Here is a 16831-nt window from a genome sequence, read left to right as displayed (position 1 = left end):
ACATGTTACACTCGTCTTTAAGTAAGTCACATTATTTGTATTATTCACAATACTTATATAAGACATGAACACTCTACTGCAGTGGTCCCCAACCACCGGGCCGCGGCCCGGGCCGCAGAAGAATTTTTTATAAAAAAAAAAAATATATATATATATATTTTTTTTTTAATTAAATCAACATAAAAAAACACAATATACACTTACAAATAGTACACCAACCACAAAAAACTCCCTTTTTCATGACAAAAACATCCCGTTTTCATGACAAAGAAAAAAAAAAAAAGGACACCCCCCAGGCCGCGGGACAAATTATTAAGCGTTGACCGGTCCGCGGATACAAAAAGGTTGGGGACCACTGCTCTACTGGACTTTGTAAAGGAAGAAAAAATGCAGTTCGGTCTTCAAGCCGTCCGTAGCAGTTTTACTCGTATGGATTCTTCAGTCATCACTCAGAGCAAGGTTTGCAGGGTTTTACAATACAACTAAAACAATTCTGACTTACTGAAGCGTCCCATGTGTTTTCATGCACATTTGTAACGTGCTATCATAATGTAATGAAAAGAGCTTCGTTTGCATGAGCTAATCTGTTAACACGTTTACGAGTGTCTATGTTACCGTCAGAAAAACGGAATTTTTTTATTTTCAAATTACTGTCCTTTAAATTTCTGTAAATTCCAGACTTATAAGTAGACTAAGATTTCAATCGGAAGTACGTTCCGTCTATCTGTCCATAGCGTTTCTGCTAAGATGGATTCTTCATTCGTCACTCCAAGCAATGTTTGTAAGTTTTACATTATAACTAAAACAATTCTTACTTACTGAAGCGTCCCATGTGTGATGTCTGTAGGAGTGTTTTCATGCATATTTGTACCTGCTCGCATAATGTAACGAAGCTAGCGTCGTCTGCATGAGCTAATATGCTAACACGTTTACGAGTGTCTATGTTACCACCCTGAAAAACGGAATTTTATTTTTCCAAATTGCTATTCTTTAAATTTCCGTAAATTCCAGATTTTCAAGTTGACTAAGTTTCGGCCGGAAGTAGAAGTGCCATTCCGTCTTTTTCATCTGTCTGTTGTGCTTCTGCTCGTATTATTCTTTATTCGTCACTCCAAGCAGCGTTTGTAAGTTTTACATAATAGTTAAAACAATTCTTACTTACTAAACCGTCCCATTTGTGATGTCTGTAGGAGTGTTTTCATGCATATTTGTACGTGCCATTGTAATGTAATGAAGCTAGCGTTGTCTGCATGAGCTAATATGCGAACATGTTTACGAGTGTCTAGGTTACCGCCTGAAAAAACAAATTTTATTTGTTCAAATTGCTATTCTTTAAATTTCTGGAAATTCCAGAGTTTCAAGTACACTAAGCTTTCAACCGGAAATAGGTTACGTCTTATCTGTCCATACAAGTAGCGTTGCTGCTCGTATGGATTCTTTATTCATCACTCCAAACAGCGTTTGTAGGTTTTACAATATAACTAAAACAATTCTGACTTACTAATCTGTCCCAAAAGTGATGTCTGTAGGAGTGTTTTCATGCATATTTGTGTGTGCTATCGCAATGTAATCAATCATCGTTAGCATGAGCTAATATGCTAACATGTTTACAAGTGTCAATTAGTATTAGTAACTTAATTATTATACCAAATAATACAGTGAGAAAATTGGTTTGAATAGAAAGCCGATTCTAAATTAAGTCCATCCATCAATCCATTTTCTACCGCTTATTCCCTTCGGGGTCGAATCGTCACCCCAAAAATCAGATAAAACTGTTAGGTGCCAGCGTTGTTAGCATAAGCAAATATGCTAACACTTTCACGAGTGTCTGTGTTAGTATTATTAACTTACAATGGCATTCTTTTTGTATTGTTTCAGTTTCAGAAATTCCTCAGTGTATTCCCCAAAACATAAATGTGGAGTCATTGGGTCTGTTTAGCTGATTGGAGAGCTAGCTTGCGCAGCTAGTGGGTCCATGACCATGACTTCTGTTTTGTTTGATCAGCCGTTTTACTTACATCGTTTAGAAACAAATAAGGTATGTAAATAAACATTTACTAAATAACTGTAAATACCTCGTTTCGTAACTGTGACTTATAGTCCGTTGCGACTCATACATTTTGCGGATGTGAGTCGTATATAGCGGTGCGCTCTTTAATTATAAAATTCGGTAATAATCACGTTACAAAAAAAATAAATGCCACCTGCAATGTGGTGTCACACGTGCTGCAGCGTTGATGAAAGTAAACATGGCTCAGATTCTAGTAGGGCTTTTTAAGCTCAAGAATTGTGAGTCAAGTGTTGAAGTTGTATTTCCATGTGCACTTTAATTTTATTGACAGTTTAGTTAGGATACATGTTTATTATTTTGTCTTATTTTAGCCCAACTTAAATTGTATGTAAATGTATTTCTCGTCAGTTATCCTCAAGTCTCTTATGCCGTACATTTGATTAGTATTTATTTTTCTAATCAGTCTGACCTAAGCCTAAGGTGTATGTGTTAAATTATATGTATGCTTTTATATCATTTGATACGGTTGTGCACCTTAAGTAAGTTAGATATGATTTATTAATATGATTCAAATCAAGAGAAAGATGACTAATTCAGTGGTAATATTTGAGTGTAGTGGAAAAGGTTAAGAACCTGTGTTGTACTACATCATCAAGACCAATATTTCTATACCAGTATGTGAAAAACCTCCAAGACAATATTGTCCACATAAGAATGTTGTCCCGATTCCAAAATGTATTTTGATACTTTTCTAAATAATGGGGACCACACAAAATGGCATTATTGTCTTTATTTTAACCAAAAAAATCTTTGTGTATATTAAACATGTTTATTATTGTAATTTAGTCCTGAAATAAAATGGTGAACATACTTGACACCTTGTTTTTAGTAGTAATTAAACAAAGACTCCTAATTAGTCTGCTGACGTATGCAGTAACATATTGTGTCATTTTTCCACCTATTTTTGTCAACATTAAGGGAAAGTGGTAGAAAATGAATTATTAATCTACTTGTTAATATCTGCTTATTTTCAGTTTTAACATGTTCTATCTACACTTCTGTTAAAATGTAATAATCACTTATTCTCTGGTTTTATACTTTACATTAGTTTTGGATGATACCACACATTTAGGTATCGATCTGATACCAAGTAGTTACAGAATCATATTTGTCATTCAAAGTCCTCATGTGTCCAGGCACATATTTACTGAGTTTATAAACATGTTTTTATTTAAAAATACATTATGTAAAAAAATATCGATGTCATCATAGTAGTAAAGATAATATAAGGTATTTCCTTGAATAACCGCCGGGCCGGGCATGTAATATGCGCCTGCCTTGCTTGAATTACTGCCGGGGCGAAGCTCGCTCCCCAAATTAATAAGCACATGCTTACTTTGACCGCTGGGTAAAATTTGTGACGTCACAAGTGAAGATTCCCCTGCCGTCAATTTCAAAATGGCAGAGTTTTTTTTTTTTTGCTATGACTGTGTAAACCAGGGGTCTTGTTCCACAGCCATACAGAACACACTAATGGTTGTGACATAAAGCAACTTCAACACTCCTACAAATACGCGCAACACTCCGCGAATCCACATTAAACGATGACAAACACTTCTGGAGAACATCTGCCCTGCAACACACCACAAACAACACAAAACCTACCCAGACTGCAATGCACATACACCCGCTGGCACCAAACCCTGCCTCCCTCCCCTTCCGTACGTTGGTTGAGGTGGGAAGGGTTGGGGGCACGTGTATAATACAGCAAGAGTCACGGATACACGGAATTATGGGTAATCCCTATACTGCGTTTATAATGCGCCACAGAGCCAATGCTCTCCAGAAATGTGCTTGGTGTGGGTTCACAGAGTGTGGCGCATATTAGTAAGAGTTTTAAAGTTGTTTATATCACAAACATCAGTGTAAAAGGTATGGCTGTTGACCAAGTATGCATTGCAATCTCGTACAAGAAGCAGCGAAATGCATGCGTCCGGCCGGCACGCAAACAGCATGGTGAAAAGTGGGGCGCGATGGGACGCTGTAGAGCAGTGGTCCCCAACAACCGGGCCGCGGACGTAGAATAACTTTTTTTATATCACACTCAATTTTTTACTGCATGCCATTGGTAAGCGCAGGGGTGAGAAGAGGTTTTAAAATTATTAGCGCCTGCTTACTTTTACCGCATGCTTTGAATAAGCGCAGGAGTGAGAAGAGGGTTTTAAAATAATTAGCGCCCCGGCGGCTATTCAAGGAAATACAGTACTTGGTATCATCACAGTGGATGTCAGGTGTAGCTCCACTCATGGCATTAGTTTACATTCAGGGGTGCTAGATTGTTGTTAGCTATTGAATCTTCCAACAGTGTGTAGTGAAGCATGTTTAGCTATTCCTCGTCCTCCAGTGATAATGAGACTTGTAAGAAACTTTATTGCCCTAGAGGTCAGTATTAGTGATTTAGAAATCGCTAAAAGACTGCAGATTGATGTTAGCTGCTAGCTAGCTAGCTAGCCATGTCTTAAAGCACCACTTTCTGAGGGCGTTTCAGTTTTATAACTTCACCTTTATCTTTACTTTTTACACCAAAACGCATTCATTCTCCCCTTTCTGTCTACACACTGTCTGCTTGTAAGTACTGTGTGCGTGCGCTACCCAACATGCTCCTCTGCTCGTAAAACCAGCCAGCAATGTCACCACGTGACGGCGCATCTTAAAACTGGTACTTTCTAGAGGCAGTATTGTACTGAATATGATTCATTAGTACCGTGATACTATACTAGTACAACCCTAGAACACACTTGTTTCATCCATGTTAGTAGAAAAGCAATATTTCTCTTGAAGTGAATCAGCATATTGTGAGACATCCAAGGCGTCAACATGAAATCACCTGGCATAGCCAATGATGAGGCTACCAAACACGGTTCCAATTCCAGCTCCGGAACCAGCCACCCCCACAGTGGCAGCACCGGCACCGATGAACTTGGCTGCGGTGTCGATGTCCCGACACATCGAGCTGGTCTGGAAAGAGCGACTCACGACTGACGACGGACGTTCTGGCAAGAGGGTCTGAGGAGAACCAGGAACAAGTTCAACTCCAAATGGACGCTCATCATTCATCCCCTGAATGAGATCCAGTAAATTCTCATCCGACTTGAAGTTCTCACCTGCTGCTCCACATTGGCTTCAGGTCGGCTAAAGACGGAGACGGGCCGGGCAAGGACTCTGGACCCTCCGCGCAGCTACAGGAAGGAGTTTAGTCAGAGAGACTTTCAAATGTTCCATCTTATTTGTTAGCATGTTCCTTGGTAAAAGTCATCAAGCAGCTGAAATGCATCAAACATGGATGAGTGTGGAGAGTATTTGAATATGATTTTTTTTAATATGGCGTTTGGACGTTTTTGTAATATCCACAAAGTTCAGTGACCATGTTTTCACCATGACTAGAGAGGGTTGTTTGGATTATGTCATATAAGTAAATGTTGTGCTATTATTTCACAGTAATTTCAAGGGTCATTGAGCCGATTTACTTTCATTGTCCACAAGAAGCAGCAAATATGTATCATTCAGGGACCGCCTGGTATTTCAGATTAATTTGAAAGCCCTCTGCCGTGTAATGCGGTGTTGAATCTATGACAGTTTGGACACCCTGGCTTTACCTCAAAGTGTGCGCAAACTACACTTAAATCTACATTGCAAAAATAGTAGTCTTAAGCAGGAAGTTATGTGTCGGCTAATAAAAAAATGTTCATCCCTAGAAAAAGAGGAATACTGTGAATGCTCAGTTCATCTCTTCACATACTGGGAAGTTTTCTGGCTAAAACCACTAAAATAGTTGTGCCCAAAGTTTTCAAAGCAATCCTGGCATTAGGGATGGAACATTCACAAAATCGAAGGTTTGAATTTGAATGTGCTTTGCGACACCGTTTTGTGGTTTGTTGTACTTAATTCTTTGCAACTGCCCAGAATAGCAAATATCCACCAAATAGCCCAATACATTGTAATCACCAGATGTCACATAGAGTTTTGATCAACAATCATAAATGACTCTTTCAGCACATACAATGTTGAAATCTATATTTATATTTTGGTAAACAATCATAAATGAATCTTTAAGTACATACACAAAGTTGACAACTTTGATCAACAATCATAAATGAATTTTTCAGCACATATACAATGTTGACATCTATAGTTATATTTCGATAATCAAATCTTTCAGCACATTCACAATGTTGACAGCTATAGTCAGTTTCCCTTTAATGTAATTGCCACACTTTGAAAATAAGTTTGTTTTAACTTGAAAACTAATTAAAGTAATATATTGTAGCCCCAGGAAGACGCTTTTTTATTTTTTATTACCAATTATATAACAAATTGCACAATTCCAACAGGTTTTACCTCCCGTGCAGACACTTTTGTTCCCATGAGTCCGTGCTTCCCTAGACACACAACACTTCCTCATTCTCCGCCAAGCACCTTTCAAGCACCGAAGGTATGTTTGCCAACATAGGAAAGACTGACAGATGGTCGTTACAATATGAATTGATATATATGGCCTATTTGTGCAATATTGACAAGTGATGTACCGAAATCTTGACCAGAAAAAGACTAACGGCGCTACTGAAACGGGATGTAAACAAAACGCACACCACTGTCTGGAGAGTTGTCAGCATGTCTGTGATGTGGAAATCATTTTTTATATGGGCTAGATGTACCTGCGAACAGCCATTTACAAAATGTGCAAATATTAAGAGGACTTTTAGGGAGAGAAAGTCCAAACTGAAAAACAGCAAGCAACATGCAAGTTGTAGACCTCTATGCTTTTCCAAGTTTCATCTGTCTTATGGTCTAGAACAGTGGTTCTCAACCTTTTTTTAGTGATTTAACCCCAGTCTACAATAACCATTTATCAGCTGTGGTTGTTACAAAAATATATTAGGAAATACAACTTAAAAATGTACCTAATTATTGGATTCTTCTTCTTTGCTGACGGCCATAATGCAAAGAATAAAAAATAAACAAGCAAAGACAGAGAAATGGTCTGTTATTGTTTGTGCCATGGTGCCATCTTTTGGACAAGTTTGTCCCCTGCAAGTGCTGCTGGGTAAATGTGAATTCCTGCTGTTAAAAGCTTTGAATCGGAAGCAGAAGTGCTATTTTGTCTTCTGATCATCATCATCATCATCCACAGCGTTTCTACATGTGGATTCTTCATTCGTCACTCCAAGCAACGTTTGTAAGTTGTACATTATAACTAAAACAATTCTTACTTACTAAAGCGTCCGAAGTGTGATGTCTGTAGGAGTCTTTTAATGCATATTTGTATGCGCTATCGTAATGTAATCAAACTAGCTTCGTTAGCGTTAGCTAATATGCTAACACATTTACAAGTGTCTGAGTTAACTTACGATGGCATTCTTTATGTATTCCAGTTTTGCAAATTAACCAAAACGTCACCGTGGAGTTAGTCTGTTTAGCTGATTGGAGAGCTAACTTACGCAGCTAGTGGGTCCATGATTATGTTTTGTTTGATCAGCCGTTTTACTGCCATGTTAGACACCGTTTGGAACTTAAGGTCTGTAAATAAACATTTCTGTGTAAATAAGTCAATTTAACAACTGCTACGAATAGATGGAAAAATATTTCTTCCTAAAATTTAGTGGGTGTGGCTTATATACCGGTGCACCCTTTAGTCCGGAATATAGGGTAGACTCAAGTGGATAGAGGTTGTTTTAACCCCAAATAAACATTTTTTAAACTGTGGACATGGCTTAAGTTTACATTTTTAGACTATTTTATTACACTTCATCAGGCATTTCTTATGACTTGACTATTTTGTTTAAACTGAGGGTGTTTTCCCATTTTCCCTTCTGCCTTGATTGCTGAGGGATTATAATCAGAGGAAGATTACATTTCACATACCCATTTAACATATTTTTCCTGCTCCTGATTTTAGACAGGTCATTAAAAAAATACCATTAACTTTTCGTGGATAATACACACTTCTATGGTGCCATAAGCCCAGTTTTAAGCCCCACACAATAAAGTTTCTACGTACCAGAGCAGGAGAAGTGACAAATTTAGCGCAGGCATACATGGCTGGAACCTAAGAGAGAAACACAAAAGTTAATTCGAGCAAAACACAACCTTGATGAAGACCTCCTGCAGTGTTCACGTGCACTTTGTCCGCGCCTGCAGAATTACACGCCACTTTTTGAGATTCGCTACTTTATATGTTTTTGTCCTATACAATTACCGACCTGAACCATGTGATGAACAAGTCACACCATAGAGTTCCTATTGAAGAATTTAAAGCAAAACCAAACAAACATATTTACTTCGAAGATGTACAGTATGTGATTTTTTTTTAGGTGTTGATGTGCAATATTAGTTGTCTCATGTAACACAGACAATAATTAAATACATAAACATTAATAAATAGATAATCTACATGTATATAATTCACATCTAAGTAAATACATAAAAAAATACATACATAAACATTGATTATATAAACAATTATACACACACACAATAATTATATACATAGACGTGAACTGTAAAACAATACAAACATATATATTGATTATAAACATTATATACATAAAATTGTATACATTATACATAAAAACAAATATATAAACATTATGTACATAAAATCAATTAGATTTAGAAACAATTATATAAATAAATGTGAATTATATATGTAAACATCAATTACATACATAAACATTAATTACATACATTAAATATATAAACAATTATATACATAGACATTAAATATATACATACAATCAGATTTCTAACCATTATACGCATAAACATTAATTTTATGTATTAAATACATTGGATGTATAAACAGTTATATACATAAACTTTAATTATATACATACATATTAATTAAATACATTAACATTAATTATTTACATAAAAATGTATTACATACATAAACAGATACCTATACATTTATCATATACCTAACTATTATGTACATAGACATTCATTATATACATAAATTATAGACGTGAACTATAAACAAACATTACATACATCGATATTGATTATAAACAATTATATACATACAAAAATCGAATACAAAAACAATTATGTACATAAAATCAATTAGATGTATAAACAATTATATAAATAAATGTGAATTAGATTTATCAACATTAATCATAAAGATAAACAATTATAAAAATCCTCTAAAGGCTTAGTGGCCACATGCGTGCACAGCACCATTTCGCTCTTATTTCCAAAATTGTGAACACTACTGAATTGGGGTCTTATGGTCAACACTTATACTGCCATCTGGTGGTGTCAGAAGGGCATAACATACAATGGAATTAGCATGTCACAAAACATGAAGTACACGTTTGTTATTTATGGACCAAGTACATCATATCAAAAGATGATTCTTAGTTTTTATTGTAATTAAATGATAAATGGTTGTACTTGTATAGGGCTTTTATACCTTTAAGGTACTCAAAGTGCTTTGACACTACTTCCACATTTACCCATTCACACACTGATGGAGGGAGCTGCCATGCAAGGCGCTAACCAGCACCCATCAGGAGAAAGGCTAAAGTGTCTTGCTCAGGACACAACGGACGTGACGAGGTTGGTACAGCTTGGGCCTTAAGAGGTTAAATAAATTATATACATAAATAATTATATACATAAAATCAATTTCATTTATAGACATATACATAAACATTATATATTAAATAAATTAGATGTATAAACGTATACAAACATAATTAAATACATAATCACTCATTATATACAGTACATACAATCAAGATATATCAACATTAATTATAAACATAAAATCAATTTAGATGTATAAACATTAATTATATACATAAACATATTTATAAAAATGGGAACCATTACCTCCCTGTACTCAGCACCAAGGGTTGGAATTGGGGGTTAAATCAGCAAAAATTATTACCGGGCGCGGCCACTGCTGCTGCTCACTGCTCTCCTCAAGGGGTGATCAAGGGTGATGGGTCAAATGCAGAGAATATTTTCACCACACCTAGTGTGTGTGTGTGTGACAATCATGGGTACTTTAACTTATTTTAAAAGTGTATGTAAACTTTTGACCACAAATGTAAATATTAGCATTTTTGTTCTCATGCATATACACATTTGTTTTTTGTACACCCAACTTTGACAACAATTTATGCCAAAAGTCTGCCCCGGTTTTTGTACACAGCGTCTGTTAAAGCATGTTGAAAACGGACTTACACTTGAATCAGTGCTTCTTTTATTAGTATAAATGCAAAACAATCCACCTTGGGGCAAAAGAGAGTTGTGAGCTCAGTCACTTTGGTAAAAAAGGTGAGAAACACTATTTGATTTAAGGGTAAATTCATAGCAAAGATGAATCAATGCATTTTATTTGTGTATTCATGTGTGTATATATATATATATAGGAGTTAATAACACAAATATTTATACCAGTGAAATGTATGCCAACACAACATCCACATTTATGTCCTTTAGTGTAGTGTACTAGGGCTGGGCGATAAAACCATAAAAATATATCGTAGTAGACACGTCCTGGAAAACAATAAAAAATAAATTTGATAAAACAAATATTTATATCTCTTCTTTGTGGGGAAAAATAGCAGAAATGTGGAAGCAAGGTTAGTTGCAAGAACAAAAGACACTCTGGTAACAGAGCAACGCAGGAAGTGATCACATGACATGCCAACATCCAATCAGGCGACAGTATCTATCAGTTTGGCTGTCACTCTCTGGAGTAAGAAGACAGAAATGTACTTTTGGGGCTTTTCTTCCCCAAAGGGAATAGTGGTTGGACCAATGTGGTCTGTAAACAATCGCCAATATCCACCCGCCTGAGCTCACCCTTTAGAGCACCGTTGTGACTTCCTGCCACTAAACCTGCAGACAATACTTCTCAGTAGTGATGGGTCCGGCAACACCGATGCATCGGCGCATGCGTTGAGCTCGTAGAGCGAAACCCTGTGTCGGTGCGTGTGCCGCCTTTAGAAAGTCACGTGACCCATCATGAGCTGTTTTGGTCACGTGACCGATACGCGAACTGTGTCGCACTGGCCCCTGCGCGCCAAACTGTGTTTATAAGAAGTGCATCTGTCAACGAGATGCTGCTGCCGACAGAATCACCGCACTTCTGTTGTTGGTCATTTATCGTCGTCCGAGATCATTTCTGCCGTGTGGGAATATTTTGATCATATATCGGAAAAAAAGGTATTTGTGTTAATTTCCTCTCGTTTCATCCAATGTTTCCAGTATTGTACCACCCACACAACCATCATATTAGTGACATTAAAATTCAGCAACACCCAATCTCTTCGATAGCTCAGTTGGTAGAGTCAAGGACCATAGTTGTTCTTACTGAGTTCCGTAGGGCACTTGTTTGAATCCAGCACAAACCCATTAACTTTTTACCATGAATTGATTAACGTGGACCCCGACTTAAACAAGTTGAAAAACTTATTTGGGTGTTAACATTTAGTGGTAAGTTGTAAGAAATATGTACTGTACTGTGCAATCTACTTATAAGAGATTCAATCAATCAACAGTGCGTATTCTGAGCGCATGTAAAAAAACAAAACAAAACAAAAAAAATTCCCAGTCCACAAGTACCCTCATTCACAACACGTTCTCTTAGATTTCCATGTTATGATACATGTTCACATTGACTGTATCTAAAAAAGATACAAATATATTTTTATTTCAATGAAAAAATGAAATAATCCTAAATGAAATACAATGACTTGGTTTATATTATTGTTTATACTAGGTCATAAAATCAGTGTCAGTTGAGTCGGTCCATAGGTTGCCTGTAAGGATTTTCAATGTCCAGCAGATGTCAGTATTTAGTGACACAGTATTGAAACAGTATCAATAGAGTTTTGCAATGTGTCTACACATACATGACGCCTCATCAACCCGTCCCTACTTCTCAGGTTTACATTTCCTTACATTTTATGCAGCATTTATTACATATTCTTTATTCTCGCACCTTCATTTTTACTGTTTTGTTTACGTTGAGTGTTTTCCATGCTTGTGTTGACATTTCCTTTTCTGTCTTGACAGCCAAGGAATTCAATTTAGAGGAAGATTACATTTCAAATAAAATAAACTATTCTCATGCTTCCCCGTGACCCCAAAAGGGAATAAGCGGTAGAAAATGGATGGATGGATTCTCATGCTTGTTATTTTCCATCCATGCATTTTCTAACATTTGTCCCTTTTGGGGTCCCTGGAGCGTATCTCCATAAGTCTTTAAAAAATAAATAAATTGATATGTCCGCTATACAACAAATATTGTGAAACAGTTTTCAGCAATATCAGCAATACCCTGAATAATTACCGTGTTTCCTTGAATTGCCGCAGGGCATATAGTATGCGCCTGCCTTGAATTACTGCCGGGTCAAACTTGCTTCCCAAAATAATTGGCGCATGCTTAGTATTACCGCCTGGTCAAACTCGTGACGTCACAGGTGACACTTCCCCTGTCATCATTTTCAAAATGGAGGATGCTGATTTCAATACCGGTAATTTGAAATCGCATGAAGGGAAAAAGATTAAGAGCTATTCAGTAGGATTTAAAGGCCTACTGAAACCCATTACTACTCACCACGCAGTCTGATAGTTTAAATATCAATGATGAAATATTAACATTGCAACACATGCCAATACGGCCTTTATAGTTTACCAATTGCAATTTTAAATTTCCCAGGAGTTTTGTCTAGGAAACGTTGTGTAATGATGACGTGTACGCAAGACGTCACGCGTTTTTAGGAAGTATGAGCGCATGCACACACACAGCTAAAAGTCGTCTGCTTTAACGGGATAATTACACAGTATTTTGAAGATCTGTGATGCTGAATCTTTTGCAATTTGTGAAATTAATATTGGAGAAGTCACAGAAGAAAGATGGAGTTGGGAAGCTTTAGCCTTTAGCCACACAAACACACGGTGATTCCTTGTTTAAAATTCCCGGAGGTGAAAATTTACTAAGGATCAGAGCGCGGTCAAGCGAACATGGATCCAGAACAAATGTCAACCAGCAGGTTTCGATGAGAAAATTGTGGTTAAAAAGTCGCTTCTTACCGGATAAAAGCTGAGCTTTGGCGGTCCATAAAGCTGCCGTCGACTTCCGTGGGACATTGGCGTCAACACACCCGTGGATACACACCTCCGACTATCAGGTATTGTTAAACTCACTAAAACACTAGCAACACAATAGAAAGATAAGGGATTTCCCAGAATTATCCTAGTAAATGTGTTTAAAAACATCGGAATCCGTCCCAATGCAATCGCGTTTTTTTTTTTTTTAAACTCTTCTTTTTTTTTTTCTAGCCCGTCGCTATCAATATCCTCAAACACGAATCTTTCATCCTCGCTCAAATTAATGGGGAAATTGTCGTTTTCTCGGTCCGAATAGCACTTTTTGTTGGAGGCTCCCATTAAAAACAATGTGAATATGTGAGGAGCCTCCACACTTGTGACGTCATCGTCTGCGACTACCGGTAGAGGCAGGGCTGTTCTCTTAACACCGACAGTAGCAAACTTTATCGTGGATGTTCTCTACTAAATCCTTTCAGAAAAAATATGGCAATATCGCGAAATGATCAAGTATGACAAAATGAATGGACCTGCTATCACTGTTTAAATAAGAAAATCTCATTTCAGGATGCCTTTAAGGTCCAAGCTTACATCACAATCAAATTTTTACTGCATACCTTTGGCAAGTGCCAGAGTGAGAAGAGGTTTTAAAATAATTAGCGCATGCTTACTTTTACCACATGCCTTTGGTAAGCGCAGGAGTGAGAAGAGGTTTTAAATTAATTAGCGCCCCGGCGGCAATTCAAGGAAACACGGTAATCATATTACATGCTGTTCTCTAGACATGAATATTATTTGTACACATTAATATTTAAAACAAGTAATGTTAATGAGAATGTCAGATTGGATCCTGACACAAAGCTAACAATGCTAATTATGCTAAGCTAACTAGCTGAAGGTCAACATGAGCCATTAATGACAAGGCCTGTAAATGGTGCCGGGTGCAGATCCATTTAAAGTTCCCACTTAGCGCCATGAGATATACACATCTATTATTCACGTCAAGGCAGAAAGTGTGTGAATGAGTTGAAGGCCTGCCGGCAGACATTTTGTGTCAAAGTAGTTGAGCAGATTAGGGTAACACAACTGACTGACCTTTGCATATATCCATACACACACACAGACTATTTAACACATGAATGTAGAAAACTAATATTAAGATGTGACATTGACTGCTAAGCTGGCTAGTGTTAGCTCCAGCAGCCTTTGACAGCTCGCACGGCGAACCAATAACATCCCACACACACGCATGAAATACCCTATCAATGTGGTTATATGTGGATAATAAGCACATTGGAGATGATATTACCGGTGATTTAGGCTTCGGGAGGGTCCGGGACGTCGGCTCTGGCACTCACTTGTGGTCTAAGCACGTAGAAGAAGACTACTTGTCACCTTGTAATTTATAAGCACAGGAGCTACGTCCTCGTCGCTCATTGGCCGCAGCCTCGCGCGAAATTATACATCATCATATCGCTTCCGTTACTTCAGCCTATCAAATTGGAGTTTGTTGAACTGAAGTATCTCATTGGGTCAGTTACACCACAGAAGCGGGACCGAGTGAGCATTAGCTAATATGATTGGATAGTTTCGACTGACCTTTTTTAAAATGTTTAAAATGTATTTATAGTTACTCGTTTGAATGTTGGTTTTAAATGTAAAAACGAACAAATTATTATTTTTTATAAACCCTTTTTTATAAATTTTAACATTGTTGAGTTGAGTTGATTTACAAACAGTTGAAAAATAATAATCAAAGTAAGTAAAAAAAAGTAGGTCGGGTATTGAGGAACTTACATTTACAAATATAAAACTTAGCCAATAGCATAATGAGCATAATTTTCATACAGTGTTAAACCAAATAGCACATATTTAAAACAAAGCACACATTTGTCATGAATATTGTCCAAGATGACCACGACTGACCTTTCAAACACACGTCCCGTGTCCAAGCCTGCTTCCGGGTGAAATACAAGAAGTCCCGCCTCCAAGTTTAGTGTTTTTAAATTGAACATAAATGATGAATTACCGAAAGGCATGAATATGTATGTTGGAAAATGCAATCAATACGAGAAGAAACATAAAGTAAGGTCAATTGCAACCATCGGTCAAAATTATTGATCGTATAACTGAGTTGCCATGATTAAAGTCGACACTAGAGGGCGACATTTAATCACCTTTCGTCTTTGTAAGCTCATCATCAATGTTATGTATGCTAAATGATTTATTATAAATTATCAAAAAAACACTGTTGGTTGATATTGCTCATTTTAATTTTGCTCTAGTCTTTATATTTAAATTTTAATTAAATTTATATCCTCCATGAAAAATAGTAGTGGTCAAATGTTGACATACACTTGTAAAGAACATAATGTCATGGCTTTCTTGAGTTTCCAATCATTTCTACAACTGTGATTTTTTTCTGTAATAAAGTGATTGGAGCACATACTTGTTGGTCACAAAAAAAAAACATTCATGAATTTAGCTTTTTTTTATGAAATTATTATTGGTGTACTGAAACTGTGAGCCAATCTGCTGGGTCAAAGGTATACATACAGCAATGTTAATATTTGCTTTCATGTCCCTTGGCAAGTTTCACTGCAATAAGGCGCTTTTGTTAGCCATCTACAAGCTTCTTCTTGAATTATTGACCACTCCTTTTGACAAAATTGGTGCAGTTCAGCTAAATGTGTTGGTTTTCTGATATGGACTTGTTTCTTCAGCGTTGTCCATACGTTTGTGTTTGTCTATCTGTGTTGGCCCCACAACTTGTCCAAGGTGTACACCGCCTTCCGCCCGAATGCAGCTGAGATAGGCTCCAACGACCTCCCGCGACCCCCAAAGGGACAAGCGATAGGTAGTAAATGGATGGATGGATGTAAGCCGATGTAGTTTGTAGTATATGCCGCTTGATGTGACTCTTGCTTGTTGCTTTTACTAAAACTTTTAATTGTTGCATTCAAGACTTACATTTCCTCTGGTATTAATTTCCAGTAAAAATATAATGTGTGCATATTTGTCGTTGTGTGTACTTGAAATAGTTGTGTGTACTGTATAGAGTCTTCATCATAGCGCATTATGTCATAATGACACCGGAAGTGGTTCTTCATTAAATATCTGGTAGTTTTTTAAATGTTTTTAATGCAACAATATTACCCCGTTTGTGTGTGTTTTTTTTTAATCATAAAAATGGTTAATTGTCTTTTTTGGTTGAAAAAAACTATGGTGATGCTGTTATGTGAAATAGGTTTTTGACAGTTGGACCGACCTGAACCACGTGAGGAATAAGTCGCATCAACATAAATTATACACATTAACATTAATTATATGCATAAACATTAATCATATACATAGATGTGAATTATATACATAAATATTAATTGTATACACGGATGTGAATTATATACATTAATAATAATTAAATACAAGATCATTAATTATGTTCATAAACATTACTATATGCACAAACATTAGTTGAATTGTATACATACAAAATAAGTACATACATAGACATTAATTATATACATCAAAAAATTATATATATAAATAATATTTAATATTTATATATAAATAGTATTTATATACATATACATACATAAACATTAATTAGATACATCAATATCAATTATATACAAACCCCGTTTCCATATGAGTTGGGAAATTGTGTTTGATGTAAATATAAACGTAATATAA

At 36.5% G+C, this 16831-nt stretch overlaps 1 protein-coding gene across 2 annotated transcripts in view; it reads right to left on the bottom strand.

Moving 5' to 3' along the window:
- Positions 1–15156, bottom strand: part of atp5mc1 (ATP synthase membrane subunit c locus 1) — a 15497-nt gene extending 341 nt beyond the window's left edge. The window contains exons 1-4 of one of the 2 annotated variants that reach the window (XM_061905967.1): positions 15065–15156; positions 8070–8117; positions 5176–5250; positions 4899–5077 (exon numbers count right to left, since the gene is read on the bottom strand). In XM_061905967.1, coding sequence (XP_061761951.1) covers positions 4899–5077; positions 5176–5250; positions 8070–8108 — 293 coding nt within the window. In that variant the 5' untranslated portion in view covers positions 8109–8117; positions 15065–15156. Of the gene's footprint in view, positions 1–4898; positions 5078–5175; positions 5251–8069; positions 8118–14447; positions 14587–15064 lie in introns of those variants that run through there. The other variant, XM_061905965.1, reaches the window with a different exon arrangement.
- Between the last annotated feature and the right edge of the window lie 1675 nt (positions 15157–16831).

This window comes from Nerophis ophidion, linkage group LG07, assembly GCF_033978795.1.
Source record: "Nerophis ophidion isolate RoL-2023_Sa linkage group LG07, RoL_Noph_v1.0, whole genome shotgun sequence".
Taxonomy (NCBI): Eukaryota; Metazoa; Chordata; class Actinopteri; order Syngnathiformes; family Syngnathidae; genus Nerophis; species Nerophis ophidion.
The sequence above is the reverse complement of the archived record's forward strand: the minus strand, read 5'-3'. Positions and strand labels throughout refer to the sequence as shown.